Here is an 18,374-nt window from a genome sequence, read left to right as displayed (position 1 = left end):
TTTTAAAATAGAGAGATGAAATAACCCGGTGTGACCTGCTCAAAACGTATAAGGATGAAATCACTCGGTGTGACCCACTCAAAAAGTATGAGGATGAAATTGAAAAAAATAAGGATGAAATTGACAGAAAAAAATACATTTTAACCCAACTTCTTGCTTATCCTGGTTTTAAAATTAAACTATGTGGGAGTTGTATCGACATGATTTAATTGACTTGGTAGGTTTAAAGGCAATCCGAAAGACTGTAAAAAAAAGATTTGAGGATTAAAATGAGAAAAAAATAATTAAATTGAAAGAAAAAAAAGGGAGAAATGAAGAAAAAATACTTGAACTGAAAACATAAAAAGAAAGAAAAGCTTTTTGTTTATGGAACTTTAGCTACTCAACTTCAATAGGTTCATTATGTATTTAATGACTAAAAATGGTGTTTTTGCTAATCCTCTCCTCAACAGTGAACACTATATTCATCAAGTTTCTTGAATTCCTCCTTAAACATGGTTGGATCAAGTTCAATATTAATGGCAGCTCTCTTGGTAACCCAATTTGGTCTAGTTGCAGAGACAACATGAAAAGTCTTGCTGATGCATTTATGGATCATATAGATATGATAAAGTTTAAGAAAATAATCATGACACGTCAAATGACTAGTCTGGCGAAAAGAACTATAACTTTAGATCTAAATAATGGATTAAGCTCAACTCAATTAGAAGGTTTTATATACCAGTTTTATAAAGAGTTAGTTGGTTACAATAACCTAGGTTGGAGAAACCCTCAAATAAGGTTTAGAAGATGTTTTTTTGTAGTTTTGATTATTTTCCTAACTATTTTTAAATTTTAATTATTTTCTCAACTTAGTTTCAAATTGTTTTCTTTAGGTTGGTTTTTACCACTGTATAAATTGTTGATGTGTTATTTTTTTCATTATAATCTTATAAATTATTAAGTTTTAAGAATATATTAAAAACCTTATAACTTGAAAACCCTAGTTCCAACTTTATGTTAGAAGATCTATTCAAATATCACTTAGGCAGTTAAGCTGCATTATTTATTTGTTCGATATAAACTAAGAAAATATTATGTTTTCTAATCGTTAATCCATCTAGGACTTAAAAAAAGTCTTTCTTAGTAATGAAATTCTTATCTTATCAGGTTAAAAACATAATTGTTTTAATGCCAACATAAAAAATAAAATAAATTATCTTTTTATTTAATATCAAGAATATATCTTATATATAACTTTAAAATCTCACATATTAAAAGAATTTTTTTTTTGATATTTTTGAAATGTAGGCCAAAATCCTTTGAAATTTTACAAATTTATTGTAAAATCCACGCAATATTTTTTAAAAAACATGTCAAAGTATTTTAAATTTTTTCTTATAAAAACTATGCTTAAAACATTTTAGAATTTTTAGACATATGCAAAAATAAAGAAAATATTTTTTATTTTATTTTATTATTCTAAGGTTTTGTTTAGCAAAAACTTATTTTTCTTTGTAATAAAATTACCAAAAATAGGCTTAAGAGGTGTTTGCCAAAGACACCCTTAAACCCAAAAAATAGCAAACTAAACAAGGTGTTAAACCCTTTTGGTAGTCTACGGTATGTTCCATCTCAACTGTATTATGATCATTTATCATTGGTAGTGATTGAGATTGTCAAAAACTAGTATCGAAAGGACAAATGATGGCTTTTTTTTATCAGGTTTCCACCGACAGTGCTAGTGATGATGTCCCAAAATATCCAAACAACTTAGGAGCAAGTTTCATATGTTGGATAATCGGTTAATCTCTTAATTTTAGCAATCTGATCCATTCTTCTTGACTAAAATGACTGGTAGCCTATACCTGGCACATGATAAGCCAAGGTGGCTAGTGATTGGTACCTATAAAATATCCTTTTTAGTGGCTTTGGGGTTCTCCAATGCTTAAGTATGTATCTTTTTAGAGAGAGAAAATGCAATGATATTTTAGAGAGAAAAGCTCTAAAAATATGTATGCTAAAACATATTGAGAATGAAAAGATTGTGGACCTAACGTCTAAAGGATTCACGAGATATTTATAGCCCATGAATCTTATCCTTTAATGTATAGGAGGGGTTAAAGTGTCATTTTTTCCTGATAATATTTAACGAGTGATGGATATTCTTTACATGAATATTCTTTACATATCATTAATTAGGGATAAATATCTCTTACACATCATTAATGTTGATGGAAATATTGTAAGTCCTTAGAAGACTTTCATACACCTAGGGTTGTTGGAAGATGAGCATCTTTGAACTTAACATTTCATGTTAAGGATGATAAGAATAAATAAATGAAGTTTTATAGCCCCATAAGGGGCCCAAAAAGATTGTCAATTCAATCTATATATACTTAGACTTATAAGGATATTGGATTATCACCATGTCTTTGATTCCTTTTTAACCACTAAAAAATTACACAAAAATTATATATATAAACACACTGCTCCATCACGATGAATATTATGATTCATTGCTGATATATATAGGAACTGGCATATGACCTGTTTCCAAGAAGAGCATGCAGTGGAATGATGGTTTGCTCTTTCTATGGATTGAACTTTGCTTTCTTGATATCTGGTCTCAGGTAATTTATCCAGTTGAGTCTATAACTTTTACCGCATCTTTGAAATCCTAAATGAAGAAAACAAGGAAGAGATCATGAGAATGAAATTGATGTCCTGTGCACTACCACATTTAACAGTTTTATCAATGAAATTTTCTGTTGTATTTACACTACCATTCCCTCGACAATAATTTTACTGACAGATTCACAGATGGAAACCTTTTGTTGATAATTTCATTTCTGATGGTAAAAAAAAACACCGATGGTTTTATAGATGAAAAATACACGTAAAGACCTCACATATCGATGCCTCAACATACGCCTTGTTTTTTTTATCTTTTTTTAAGGTTGAACAAGTACATGTATGGAATAAAACTAATGTTTTCAATTAACAAAAATAATGAAAATAATATCGAAGATTACATTGCATATGTAATCTCTAACTTCTCGAATGGATACATTCATCTATACGAGATTGGGCCTTCAACTTTTGCCTCATACGGTAAATGGATGGGTAGATGCTTCATGAAGTCAAAAACTGATGGAAGAAATATCATTTCAAGTTTGCATATTGTCTCAACGATATTCATTTCAAGCCTCTCAATGTGTTGTGTCTGCAACTTACTGGATTATATATCTCTAAAGAAATGACTAATCTTTGTGAGTACATCCCATATCCCTTTTGGCAATAAATCATGATAAGTTAATGGAATGAGTATTTGCATAAACACGCGGCAATCATGACTCTTCATTCCATACAATCTGTAATCTTCCAAATTAACCAACCTTGATATGTTTGAGGCATGTTCATCGAGAAAACACAGACTCTTCAGTCATTTATACACCAGTAGTTGTGTATTCTTGTCTAAGACGAAACTTTCTTTGGGCTTTGCGACCCGTGACCCCGCATAAACCAAATCCATATTTTTACAATGACAAAACAACGTTATATCTATTCTAGCCTTGATGTTATTCTTTGGCTTTCCCTTCATGACCATGACCATGTTGAAATGAAAAATCCACAATAAAATTGTTGTTGTGGTTGGAAAAGTCGAAAATGGATGAGTTGTGTTGAGATAGGGGGTGCAGAGGGGAAGAAGGAGAAATAGGGGAGGGGAGGGTCGATGACCAGGTCATATATTAACTATTACCGATGAAATTACCGACGAAATTATTTCGTCTATAAATCCATCAGCAATTCTATCGGTATAAGTGACATGTCACTGTACGACTTTCCTTGTTTTAATCCAATTGTAATTCTGTTGGTAAAATCATCTACAAAAAATTATTCGTTATCGTACTTTTTAGTTTTTTTCAATTCATTTTATTCCGACTGTAATTCCCTCAATATTTATTGACAGAAATATTTTGTCAATAAATACTAATAAAGTTAGCAATGAAATATAATCAATCAGTAAATATCATCTCAAAATACCGACTGAAATTTTCATTGGTGAGTGGTGTATCATCAAAGGATTATAGAGCATGGCTGAGAGTATAAAAAGTTAATAAATCACCAGCTTTTGCTGGCAGGGTTTGCCAGCTTCCGTGGCCATGTTTTTCAACGTAAGCTAAAAGCTTCTTGTCTTCTTCTTGAGTCCATGATCCTCTCTTCAAACCCTTATTCTCTCAAAACGAGGAGACTTTATCATTTTTCTTTTTCTTTTTTGTTTAAACAGACCAAATTACAGAATGATTAATGAAGTTTAGTTTGCTTCTTTGATACCAAAATAATCACGTACGTGAAACAATAACAATATATATATATATATATATATATATATATATATATATATTCAGTTGTGATCTAGAAAATAGATTTATTTACTTTTTATTAATAATATTGATGATAAATAAAAAATATTTATTATTCATTAAATATTATAGAGAAAAATAATATCTGAACCCTTCTTTGTATAAAAAAAAATAAGATTTATGAGTTATAAATATTTCGTGAATGTTTTTTAAATACTAGGTTCATAATTTTTTTCTTTCCTTCTTAATATATTTAATTTGTAGCTTTTTTCTCTAAATTATTAGTTTTAGAGCAATTATATATAGACTGGAAAAAAAGTTGCTTAAAAGTATATGCTCGGTGGCTACTTGAAATCTTGGGTGCTTTGGAAAAATCCAAAGGCACCACTATTTTCATGTACCCGATGTCTTGTGTATGATCAAACCAAATTATGGCATAACCGGTTACCCGTCTAAATCAGTTGTGATCTATATATAATTGCTTTTTTTTCATGATTAATATATATTTTTAAACTAGTTTATATGTTAATCAAGATTTAATTATTTTAAGAGTGTATTATTCACATTAACCTAGTGTATTTAAAGAATAAATTATATAGTTGCTCATGTTTGATGTCAAAACTATTTTTTATGAAAAAAAAAGCTAACTTCATATTCTTTCCTTATTTAAAAACTATCTAGGAATTTCTAGAGATTTTTTGTTATTTATAATTATGTTCTTTTCTTATATGCATCTTGCCCCCCATATTTACTTCTATTTTCACATTGACCCACCATTCCTTTTATTAATCTATTGACCCCCACTTCTTCTCTTTCTCTTTACTAACTCCTTACTCCTTTATTATTATTTTTAATTTTACCCCTCTCATTAAATAACTTCTCTTTTAATCCAATTAATTTGTGCAATTTAATCATTTCTCCACATCCTTTGTATTTTATTTTATTTTATTTTACTAAAATCAAGATGAGATTATTATTTCCGAGTGTTTACACAATGCATGCGGCGCACCTGGGATGCCAAATTGTGACTTTTGTGATGGTGTTTGAATTGACTCAGCGGCCCTTCCATTTCTAGGCGGCATGTATGGCCAACGGACTTCTGGTTTGGCGTTGGCGGCCTTTTCCATTTCTAGACGTCGTGTATGGCCAACAGACTTCTGCTTTGGTGCTGACGACCCTTTATTTTTTTTTCTCATTTTCCCTCTCTTCCTTGATTTTCATGTTGATCCATTCAATTTTCAAAATAACCCTTGACTTTGTTTTTCTTTTATATTTGGTCCATGTTCGTTTGATTACTATTTATTTAATTTATAATAATTTATAAAATTAAAATGATTTTTCAATATCATCCTCCTTCAATCTTTTCAATTGTTAGTTTTAGTCCACATTCTTTATTACTATTTGTTTTATTTGAGATAGATTTTAAAATATAATTTGTTTTATAATTTCATTCTCCAATTTTTTTCTTATTATATTTGATCCTCATTCTTTTGATTTTGATTTTTTTTGCTTTGACAATTTTTTAAATTGATTTTTTTTAATTTCATCATTCAATATTAAATTGGTTGGGAATTGAGCTTATTTATTAAGTTTGGGTCTAGGATTTCACGGGTTGCGAGTTTAAGAGATTAACCCATGTTTAGGAGATTCGTCCGGGATTGCTTGGTTTTGTTTTTCACTTTTTTAAGCTCAAGTTTTTTCTTTATTTTTTCATTCAACACTTATTTAATTGGATATTGCGCTCTGTTATTTTTTTTATTAGCATTCTATAGGATTTTCACTGATTTTAAAAATGACCAGAGTTGTCTCGGGTCGTTTTATTTGTTCTTGGTTAATTTTATCTTTTAAAAAATAATTTTTATTTTTTAATGAAATTAAATTATTTGATTAAATATAAAAATGAGGTGTTCTCTTCATGATATTTTATTTGATTTATTTTCCAAATTGTTTCTCTAACAACCCTTACAACGTCTTTCAATGTTGTCGTGAAGTCTTTTACAGTTGCATTATAACCGTCTCAGTATGCCTTTTTTGGTGGTGGAGTGGTGTTTATGGCGGAGCGACAGTAAGTCTCCAAAGAGCTTTTTTTTTTCTCTCCTAGATATGATATTGACATCTTATTTTTTATAGTTAATTATTGCCAAATTTTTATTATTTGCTTTATTTATTATTGATATTTTTTAATCATATTATTAAATTAACCAAGTTTATTAAACTCATTTAAATTAATAACACGGGTCTCATTTTTTTTTTACTTTTTTAAAAACACTAGTATTATCTGAACAATTTTTCTTTTTACATTATGAAAAATTTAACTGGCATGTAGCATAACATCACCTCCTATCTAGTTTTTATCTAAATAGAATGTCTTATGCAAGTTAAATTTATGTCATTTTTATTATCTTAATGTGCAACTTGATTATTATGCATTTGTTACCAACCATAAGCGAAGTGATTGGAAAATTGAATAAAATAATTAATCTCTTACCTGAATTTATCAACTTATCATTTGTTAGAGAATAATATAAATCATATCTTGGAACCTCACCTAATAGTTTAAGCTTTTAGGTTGAGATGGTTCTTTGACATGATATCAAAGTTTTGATTACCAAGTTGTCACGAGTTCGAATCTCACCATTCCCATTAATTTGATAAAAATCAAGCGTAAGGTAATGTGGACCTATGGAAGTTTCAAGCTCAAATGGTTTCACTTGAGGGGATGTTTTAAAGAATAATATAAATCATATCTTGTGACTTCACCTAATAGTTTAAGTTTTTAGGTTAAGATGATTCTTTGAGAAGCCTAATTGAAGGTAGGGAAAACCACATAAATTAAGAACTAAATTTTTAAATGGACCTTTGCATGTTGATTCAAAATAAGTTGAAAATAAGCTTAAAGGCCAAATTAATTATGTTGCATTACCTCTTTGGATTCAGAATTAAGAAAAATAAAGTCGCCACTTAATTTTTTTAAGAAACTAAAAATCCTAAATAAAGTGCACTGATTCTATAAAAATGCATTAAGGATTTAATATATATATATATATATATATGTTTATGGATAATATTATATGCATATGAATATGAATTGAAATGAGTTTTGATGAATTAATATGTATTTTGTTATGAATTACATATGAAAAATTATGGTGATCAACTTACTAGTGATTAAAAATGAAGTACTGAACAACTCAAAAAATTAGGGACACAATAAAAAAAATTAAAAATATATATTAATATTTATATTTAACCCACTTATATAAAACAACAAGTCAACAAAAGTTGCCAATAATTTCACTAGTCCCTGTAAGATTTAGAAATAGATGAATGAAAGTTTAATTGTATATATTGAGAAAGAATATCTGTAATGAAATTAAAATAAAGTCATTATGAAACAGTTTCAAAATATAAAAATTCAAAAAGAATAATTATAATGTAAGCTTTTTCATTTTAAAAATATTCTTAAATTAATTTTGCTTGACATGAGTTAGTACATGCATTTCAAATTGATTTCTTTATATATAACACATGTCTGTATAATATATAATATCAAGTATTTGTTAATAATTTGCCCCCTCGTTTAAAATTTTTTGGCTCTGTCATTGGTGATATATATAAAAAAATGTTATTTAAATCAATGGATATTTTATTTCTTGATCGTTTTTTAAATATTAACATTAGTCTTGAGTTCATCAATTTATATGATGCTATTGAGAGAAAAATAATAAATAATTAAATTATTTTTATTTTTAATGTTTATTAAAATTATATCCATTCATTTTAAAATAGTTTATTGTTCTTCTTTATCACTTCTTGTCATTGTTTGAAAAAACTTGCACATAAATCAAGAGTTCGAGGATAAAAAGAGAAAAGATATTTTGAAATAGTTTCTTTTTAACAAATTAAGGCAAAGAAACATAATAGAAATAAATGAGATGACATGTCCGCGTGCTGCCATGAGCTAATAAAACAAATGTATTTGATAGTGTTATAATTGTGAACCAGCGTTAGATAAGTAATAGAAACTAAAGGTATGATACAGCAAATATTTCATGACGGGAAAAAAAAGTTGTGTTGGTGATCAAAAACTTAAAGACTGAAGAAAATGATTTGTAGCAATCTACAGTGTTTTGTGAGGAAAGATACAGTGCTTTCGCCACATGATTTAGCTTTTCTATTAATAAAAAGCAAAAAACATTACAAAATTAAACTCTCTATCAACTTAATATTAAAAAAAAATAAAAAAATTAATTTTGAAAGGAAAAGAAACCCATCAGGAAAAACGTTGCAGCAATTGACAATGTTTTGTGAAGAAAGCTACCGTGTTGTTCCCGATAAAATAAAATAAAAAACCATTTAGAGAAATATTGTAGCAATCTGCAGTGTTTTGTGTGAAAAACTACAACGCTTTCCTCATATGATTTAGCTTTATTGTAATTATAATTCTTAACCAACTCAATATTAAAAAAAAAATCGACAAAGATAATTTTGGAAAAAATCATATGGGAAAACACTGCAACAATTCACAGTGTTTTAAAGAAAACAAATTACAAAGCTAAATTCTTAATTAGCTCAATATTAAAAAAAACAAATCGACAGAGACAATTTTAGAAAAAAAAAAAAACAATAACAAGAAAAACACCAAAAAAAAGGGAAAACAAATCATATTGGAAACACTGTAGCAATTCATAGTGTTTTATGATGAAAGCTACAGTGCTTCCCCCCATGATTTAGCTTTATTTGTAAGGACTTGTAATTGTAATTCCCAAACAACTCAATATTAAAAAAAAATTGAAAAAAAAAATTTAGAAAAAATTATAAGAAAAAAAACCATGTGGAGAGACACTATAGCAATCCAAAATGTTTTGTGAGGAAAGCTACGATGTTTTCCCCACATGATTAAGCTTTATTATAAAGTTAAATTCTAACCAACTCAATATGAAAAAAAACAAACAAAACAAAATCGACGAAGATAATTTTGGTAAAAAATATTACAAAAAAAAACACAAAAGAAATTGAAAAAAAATCATGTGAGGAAAAACTATATCAATCCATAGTGTTTTGTGAGGAAAAACTTGTATTTACTTGTAATTGCAATATTTAACCAGCTTAATATTTAAAAAATAAAATTAACAAAGATAATTTTAGAGAAAAATATAACAAAACAGAAACAAATCATGTGGAAAAAACCATTGTAGCAATCCATAATAATTTGCGAAGAAAGTTACAACACTTTCCTCACATATTGTAACTATAATTTTTAACCAGCTCAATATTAAAAAATAAAATCAAAAAAGATAATTTCAAAGAAAATAATAATAAAAAACCATGAGGAGAAACATTGTACCAATCAACAATGTTCTAAAGAAACAAATTACAAATCTAAATTCTTAATCAGCTCAATATTTAAAAAAAAATCGACAAATATAATTTTGAAAAATAAAAAAATAAAATAGAAAAACTATGTGGAAAAACACCGCAACAATCCACAGTATTTTAAAGGAAAAAAATACAAAGCGAAATTTTTAACCAGCTCAATATTAAAAAAATCGACAAATATAATTTAAAAAAAATATATATAGAAAAACTATGTAGGAAAACACAGCAGCAATCCATAATATTTTAAAAGAAAAAAATTACAAAGCGAAATTTTTAACCAGCTCAACATTTAAAAAGTAAAATCAACAAAAATAATTTTTTTTAAAAAAATAAAAAATAAATGCAAAAAAAAAAACAGAGGAAAGTGGAAAAAAAAAAGACAAAAAAAAGAGAGGGAAAGTTGGAAAAAATACAAAAAAAGAAAAGAAAACGAGAAATGCACTGTTGTAATCCACATTGATTTTGGTGTAGGGGAACGGTGATTCCCCCACACCATTTAGAGTATTGTACGAGATGACATGTCCGCACGTTGCCGCGGGCTTATAAAAAAAATGCACTTGATAGTGTTATAATTGTGAACCAACGCTAGATAAGTAATAGAAACTAAAGGTATGTAGGGCAAATATTTCATGACGGAAAAAAAAAGTTGTGTTGGTGATAAAAAAACTTAGAGCCTGAACAAAAAGATTTGTAGCAATCTACAGTGTTTTGTGAGGAAAGATACAGTGCTTTCGCCACATGATTTAGCTTTTCTGTTAATAAAAAGCAAAAAAAAATGCAAAGCTAAATTCTCTACTAACTAAATATTACAAAAAAAAAAATAAAGATAATTTTGGAAGGAAAAAAACCCATGAGGAAAGACGTTGTAGCAATTGACAATGTTTTGTGAGGAAAACTACAGTGCTTTCCCTAATAAAATAAAATAAAAAACCATTTAGAGAAATATTGTAGCAATCCACAGTGTTTTGTGAGAAAAATTACAACGCTTTCCTCATATGATTTAGTTTTATTGTAATTATAATTCTTAACCAACTCAATATTAAAAAAAATCAACAAAGATAATTTTGGAAAAAATCATAAAAAAATCATATGAGAAAACACTGCAACAATTCACAGTGTTTTTAAAAAAAAATACAAAGCTAAATTCTTAATCAACTCAATATTAAAAAAAATCGATAAAGACAATTTTAGAAAAAAAAATAACAAAAAAAACACCAAAAAAAAGGGAAAAAAATCATGTTGGAAACACTGTAGCAATTAACAGTGTTTTGTGATGAAAGCTACAGTGCTTCCCCACATGATTTAGCCTTATTTGTAATGGCTTGTAATTGTAATTCTCAAACAACTCAATATTAAAAAAATAAAATTGACAAAGATAATTTGAAAAAAATTATAAGAAAAAACAAAACCATGTAGAGAGACACTATAGCAATCCACAATGTTTTGTGAGAAAAGTTACAATGCTTTCCTTACATGATTAAGCTTTATTACAAAGTTAAATTTCAATCAACTCAATATTAAAAAAAACTAAAATCAACGAAGATAATTTTGGAAAAAAATATTACAAAAAAAAGAAAACACAAAAGAAACTGGAAAAAAAAACCTTGCGAGGAAAAATTGTATCAATCCATAGTGTTTTGTGAGGAAAAACTTGTATTTACTTGTAATTGCAATTCTTAATCAGCTTAATATTTAAAAAATAAAATTGACAAAGATAAATTTAGGAAAAAAACATATCAAAACAGAAAAAAACCATGTGGGAAAAAACATTATAGCAATCCACAGTAATTTGCGAGAAAAGTTATGTGTTTTCCTCACATATTGTAACTGTAATTTTTAATCAGCTTAATATTAAAAAATAAAATAAAAAAAGATAATTTCGGAGAAAATCATTAAAAAAAACCATGCGGAGAAACACTGTAGCAATCAACAATGTTTAAAAAAAAAAATTACAAAACTAAATTCTCAATCAGCTCAATATTAAAAAAAAAATTGACAAATATAATTTTGAAAAATCAAAAAATAAAATAGAAAAACTACGTGGGAAAACACTGCAGCAATCCATAGTATTTTAAAGGAAAAAAATTACAAAGCGAAATTTTTAAGTAGTTCAATATTTAAAAAGTAAAATCAACAAAAATAATTTTTAAAAAAAAATGCAAAAAAAAAAAGAAGAGGAAAGTTGAAAAACAAACAAAAAAAAAAGAAAAAGGGGAAAGTTGAAAAAAAAAAAGAAAAAAATGCAAAATACAAAAAGTTAAAAAAAAAATATACTATTACTTACTGTTGTAATCCACAGTGCTTTTGGTGTAGATTTATGGGTCCCTCGTGTGTTTTTTTTTCCAACATTTTGATCTAATGTCGGGCTATAGACTTACAATATAAGAAGATATGGATCCGATATTAAAAATACCTGATTTTTCTCCTAAAATTTCAAAAACAAATTCAAAAACAATTTTCTTGTTTTAGAAAACACAAAAAACATGTTTTCTTTCAAGAATTTCATTTAATATTAGGTTGTAGACTTACACTGTAAGATATGGACCCGATATTAAAAATGCTCGTTTTTTTTTTGGAATTTAAAAAAACTCTAAAACTAATTCAAAAGAATTTCTCATTTCAAAAACACAAAAAAAATATGTTTTGTTTTCGTGCATACAATCAAATTCTGAAGATTTTCATGTATATTTTCTAAAAAATAAAATCGCATTTTATCATATAAAATGGATATCGTAACCAATTTATGATTATTCATTAGGATTTGGCAAAAATACCAAAAATCCCACAACAATTATTTTGTTTAATTAATATTCAGAGTATTAGGATTTAGTTATATATTTTAATATTTAGGGTATAAAATTACATTGTAAAGTATACCCTCAAGTATTAAACATATAAAAATAGAAAATAAATGTGATACTAAAATTTAGGCCTTATAACGATTAGGATTTAACCGGATAAGATTGATAATTTCTCATGAAGGGAGATTTGCCTTGTACATGACCTAGAAAAATAATCAATCAACAATGCAGCCTATCTTAAGTATGGTGTACTAGGGTTGATGCGTCTTCTCCTTACACAACTAGTCCTCTTACTCAGGCTCTGCAGACTATAGGTTTTCTAGTAATCATATATTAGGTGGTGACTTCCTCAAATCATAACTTTATAATTAAACTAAATACCTTTTTTATTCTAAGAGACAACTCTGTCATTTGACGTCGTGTATGTCATGACACCTAAAAATAAAAGACTCGTTGAAAAATGACATTGGTTCTTAAAAATATAAAGTTTGTTTATTATTTTCAAATGTTGTGTTAATCCCTAAAAAAGACATTTCATCAATTTTATAAAAATTTTAACTTTGGTTCCATTAAAAAAGAAAGAATACTTGCCCGATTATTTTGAAAAATATTGATATTAATCTCTAAATAAGAGATTTCGTTGATTTAAGAAAAAAAAATGTCGATTCCTTTAAAAAAGAAGAATTGTCTATTATTTTGAAAAATATTAACTTCAATCTCTAAAATGAAGATTTCATTGATTTAATCATTTGGAGAATTTAACCCGGTTCATAAGAATTTTTTTTTTACTTCTTTTATTGATTAAAACTCATATTAATTATATTTTTCATGCTTTTTTCTTCTTTTTTTTTATAGTGAATTTGTCTCCAAAATAAAATTTTATGTGTGTGTGTATATCATGTTAGATATTTTCTTAAAGAGTCAATTGATAAACTATTTATACTTTTGAGGAGAGAAATTGAAGTTTATGGAACAGAACATTATTTTCTATTAATTTAATTAACAAAGGTAGATGGAAAAAACCATGATTAAAAATTTTAAAAGGTAATTAATAAAGAAAAAACTCTTAAATAAAAACTGATAAAACAGTAAAATAAAATTAAGCCAATAATATTTTCCATCATAAGTTTGTTCTAACAAAACATGGTAATAGCATCACAAGTCAACATTTAAAAAATAGTCAGCATTTTATATGGCCTGCCATAGAATAGAAAACGCTATCGTATAAAGGAGGCATTACCAATTGAAGGGGCTGCATAGTTAAAGGAACTTCTGCGTGTAATAGCAAAAATGACAGGGAGAAAGTTCATTTAAAAAAAATAAAATACAAGGAAAAGGGAATGGAAAACGCGATGGCGAATAGTAATGCTAAATAAAATGTTAAAAAATATTATTTTTATATATCCAGCAAAAATATCAAAACTTTATAAAATACTATTCATCCTAATATTTTTTTTTCACTAGTTATTTTCTCTTCTTTTAAAATCTATATTTTTTTCAATCTGCTTTCTCTTTAAACTCATAATTTGTGTTATGAGCAGAGTTTTTAAACCCGGCTCAAGACCAAGATCACAGGTTTTACCCAGGTCATTGAGTTTTGATCGGGTCACCGGGTCAACCCTAATTTTTTTTAAATCAAAATAATGTTATTTTGGTTAAAAAATAAATAGTTAACGGGTTAAATCCGGATTTTACAAGGTCATCGCGTCAACTTCTCGGGTCACTCGGGTTTTTAACTTCACTTATTTTTTTTTAAACTCAACTTGGTTATAGCCCCGGATCGATCCACTAGGCCAGGTTTTAAAACTATGACTATAAGTTTGACAAATTTATTCGAACTGACTTATATTTTTTTAATTTTTATTTAGTATTAAATCAATGAAATCTTCATTTTAGAGATTGAAGTTAATATTTTTTAAAATAATAGACAATTCTTCTTTTTTAAAAGGAACTGATGTATTTTTTTTTCTCTAAAATCAACGAAATCTCTTTTTTAGAGATTAATGTCAATATTTTTCAAAATAATCGGCAAATATCAAATTTTTATCATGGTTGTTTATTAAATATATTAAAAAAACAGTTGACTTTTGACCTTTCGAACATAAAAGTCATTTATACTATTATTAATTTGACTGTCCTAAGCATCTTATTTCGTTGGATACTTTATATTCCCAATTTGACTCTTTAAAGCATCTCTTCTCGTTCCATTACTGTTATTAATTTTGTTTTGATAGAATTTTTTTTTTCAATTGGAATAAAATATTTTAATTTCAAAATATTTATATGTATTGTTTTGAAATTATACTGTTTATATATAACAATTAATATAATTTAAATTCAAAATAAATTAATTATAAATTTATATCATCCAAATATAATTTTAAAACTTAAAATATTTTTAAATAATTAAAATTAAATAAAACTTTAATTTAAAATAATTTAATTTAAATCAAATATCAATTTAATTTAATAGCTTTTCAAGCCCAAAATAAATTATATGAAATAAAACCGGAATATTCTGACTAAAATTTATTGGAAAATTTTTTTCAGAACAGATTGAGATTTAAAATAAAATAAAAATTATTTTATTTTTAAATTAATATGAAATATTTCTACCATTAATAGAACGAAATTAACAACTTGCTTTCCATTGGAGATGCTCTAACAACTACAGCATTCAAGACTTGTTATTGATTTTGCCCATGAAGAAGAAGAAGAAGCTTCAACTATGCCAAAAATTGAAATACATCCAAATCACTAAAACCCCATCATAACTAACAACTGCAATGCTGTTAATCTTTCCTTATTAACCCTAAAAATTGCATCCATAATCCCATCATTAGCGAGTTAACCATGAAAAGAACATTTTCATTTGTAGCATAAATACAATAAAATCAGTTAAAAATATTAATTTAATATTTATTCTAAGTGAAAAAACAATTTGAAAAAACAAGCACAATCAACGAATCAACTCCCTCCCCAGTATATCCTTTTCATGAATTGTAATTCAATCAAATAATTAAGAAATTAAGAGAGGGGTGGGGATAATCAATCCACAGAAAGCACAAAATGAATAATTGACATGAAACGGTCATTTCATTGATTTCATTCTTCATTTTAGAAAGTACTAAAATTAAAAAGAAAAAGAAAAAAATCACAATCACATTTTCATTTACCCAGTTAGCAGCGTCATGGCCCCAGATTTTTCACTAAACGAAACATTATCCATTGATCAAATCAATCGGCACCGTCCGAAATAGATCTAGGGAGCCACGACAGCGGAGCCATTATTGATGTTAGCAGCCATCATCTTCTGAAACTCTTCAAAGTTAACACACCCATCACCATCCGAATCGACATTCTTAATCATCTGAAAGCACTCGTCCACCTTACACTTCATCCCCAACCGGTTCAGCACCTGGTGGAGCTCCGCCGCCGAGATCATCCCGTCACCGTTCTGATCGTACAGATCAAACGCATCCCTCAGCTCAGAGGCGGCGGCAGCGGCGGAGGAGGATCGACACAGCTTTGCAAACTCGGCCAAATCAATGTACCCGTCCTTGTCGGTGTCCACATCTTCCATCACGCGATGAAGCTCCTCCATGGTGTAGGTAGAGCCCATGGATTTCAGCACTTCTCCGAGCTCCGAAGCTGAGATCTTGCCGTCACCGTTTGTGTCGAATTGGTTGAAGACCTTCCTGAGCTCCGCCGTATCGTCGAGGTTGATGGTAGTGGAAGATGCCGGCGCGGTGGTTTCGGGGCTAGGGTTCGAGATTGGGGTTGCCATTTTCGGGATATATTTAGAGAGGGGGGAGGCAAGCAGTTTCCGTTGGAACGAGAAAAGAGGATAGCAGGGGGGGAGGAAGAAATTGGAAATTTATATTGGGAGAGAAGTGTTTGTCAGTAGTGGACTTGAATAAGAGTAAGGTGGGCCAGGGAAAGAATTGCTGGCCCATGATTTATTGAATAGTGATAAAACCAAGTAAAAAGAGAAGAGTCGCGAAGGTCACGCGTGTTCTTTTTTCTTTTTCTTTTTCTTTTTTTTTTGTGCAAGAAAAAGGAAAAGCATGATCCGTACACGTCGACTAAAGAATGTAAAAGTAAACGAACCTCTGTCTTGTCTTGTATTTTAAAATAATAAAGCACGTGATTAATAATAATAATAATAATAATAATAATAATTAAAAAAAAAGTCTTGTTATTAAGCATCGACCAGCTTTCTTTTCCCTTTCTGCCTCACCACTGGACAGGAATTTATTTTCACTTTTTAACACTGTTGTTTTGTTTTTTTTTAAATGCCCAAAATAACACTTGTAGAAATTATTTTGCTCAAATGGCACAGTTTAATACATGTAGGATCGGAAACATAACTTTGTAAGAAGTACAGGATAGAAATATCAAATTCTAAAAAAAATTATTAAAATAGACCAGCACAAATCTCAATAAACAATAGGACAGAGAAAAAAAAACATCAAAAAATACAATGAAACTTTGATTATAATATTACTGATTTTATTTGAAGATTTTGATGAAATAAATACAACGAAACAAAAAAAATTACTAATAATAAGAGCATGTTACACTCTTCCTAAAAAAAAGCGAGTTGTCCTTCATGTATCGTCCACTACAATCACTATTTGCAATCTTTTTAGTGTTGTTAGATCTATCTTATCATAATTTTTTCAATAATACATGTGGTGTCTTAAATCAAAGTCTCAATATGCCTCTAAAGGTCTCTTTTTTTTTTCTTCTTTTTTTTTTGCTATTTCCTCTCTTACTCTCTTATCATTATAATTGCTCATTTGCCTTTTGATAGAAGAATGTGACTCACTTCAATCACCATTAATGATATTTATTAGCGTTATTAGATTTATCTTGTCAAGATCTTCTTGTTGGTGCTTCAATGTGTCTTTATTGTATCTTTCTTTCATTATTTCTTATCTCTCTTTTTCTATCTTCTCTTTTTCTTGATATTTGTGCGACTTGTTTTAACACTTTCTTTAAAAGTAGACGAGATGGCATGCCCGCGCGCTGTCGCGGGCTTATAAAAAAAATATATTTAATAGTGTTATAATTGTGAACCAGCGCTAAATAAGTAATAGAAACTAAAGGTATGATGGAGCCAATACTTCATGACGGAAAAAAAGTTGTGTTGGTAATCAAAACTTAGAGACTGAACAAAATAATTTGTAGCAATCAACAATATTTTGGGAGGAAAGATACAGTGCTTTCGCCACATGATTTAGCTTTTCTGTTAATAAGAAGCAAAAAAAATTACAAAGCTAAATTCTCTACCAACTTAATATTAAAAAAAAAACCAACAAAGATAATTTTGGAAGGAAAAAAACCCATGAGGAAAAACGTTGTAGCAATTGACAATGTTTTGTGAGAAAAACTACAGTGCTTTTCCTAATAAAATAAAATAAAAAACCATTTAGAGAAATACTGTAGCAATCTATAGTGTTTTGTGAGATATATCAAATTGTGGTATTTCATAAAATAATTGTGAGAAATAAGTAGATATTCTCAACCTTGACTTCTTACAAAGTCGTTATTCATAACCGTGACATATATCAAATTGTGGTATTTTATAAAATAATTTTTAAATCGTGTTATTTTGCACAAAAAAATTATTGAACTAGTGATATTTTTTAAATCAAATAATTAACAAAAGCATAAGCCTCCTCATCAAATCATTGCACCTCTCCTCATATATTACTATTCATTGGAATAGTGTAAAAACAATTTTGACCTTACAAGTTAAAACCTTTAAACTTAAGGTTGAGGGCAAGATAGTCTTTCCACTAAGATCAAATTATTATTGTCAAATTTACCAGGGCCATAGACA

At 28.0% G+C, this 18,374-nt stretch overlaps 1 protein-coding gene across 1 annotated transcript; it reads right to left on the bottom strand.

Moving 5' to 3' along the window:
• Positions 1–15,603: 15,603 nt before the first annotated feature.
• On the bottom strand, positions 15,604–16,389 carry LOC7462489 (probable calcium-binding protein CML27). The gene has a single exon (XM_002322060.4). It carries the CDS (start codon positions 16,311–16,313, stop codon positions 15,789–15,791), a length of 525 nt encoding a protein of 174 aa, XP_002322096.1. The 5' UTR covers positions 16,314–16,389; the 3' UTR covers positions 15,604–15,788.
• Positions 16,390–18,374: the final 1,985 nt, after the last annotated feature.

The sequence above is a fragment of the Populus trichocarpa genome, chromosome 15 (genome assembly GCF_000002775.5).
Source record: "Populus trichocarpa isolate Nisqually-1 chromosome 15, P.trichocarpa_v4.1, whole genome shotgun sequence".
NCBI classification, from domain to species: Eukaryota; Viridiplantae; Streptophyta; class Magnoliopsida; order Malpighiales; family Salicaceae; genus Populus; species Populus trichocarpa.
Note: the sequence above shows the minus strand (reverse complement) of the source record. Positions and strands in the feature narration are given on the sequence as shown.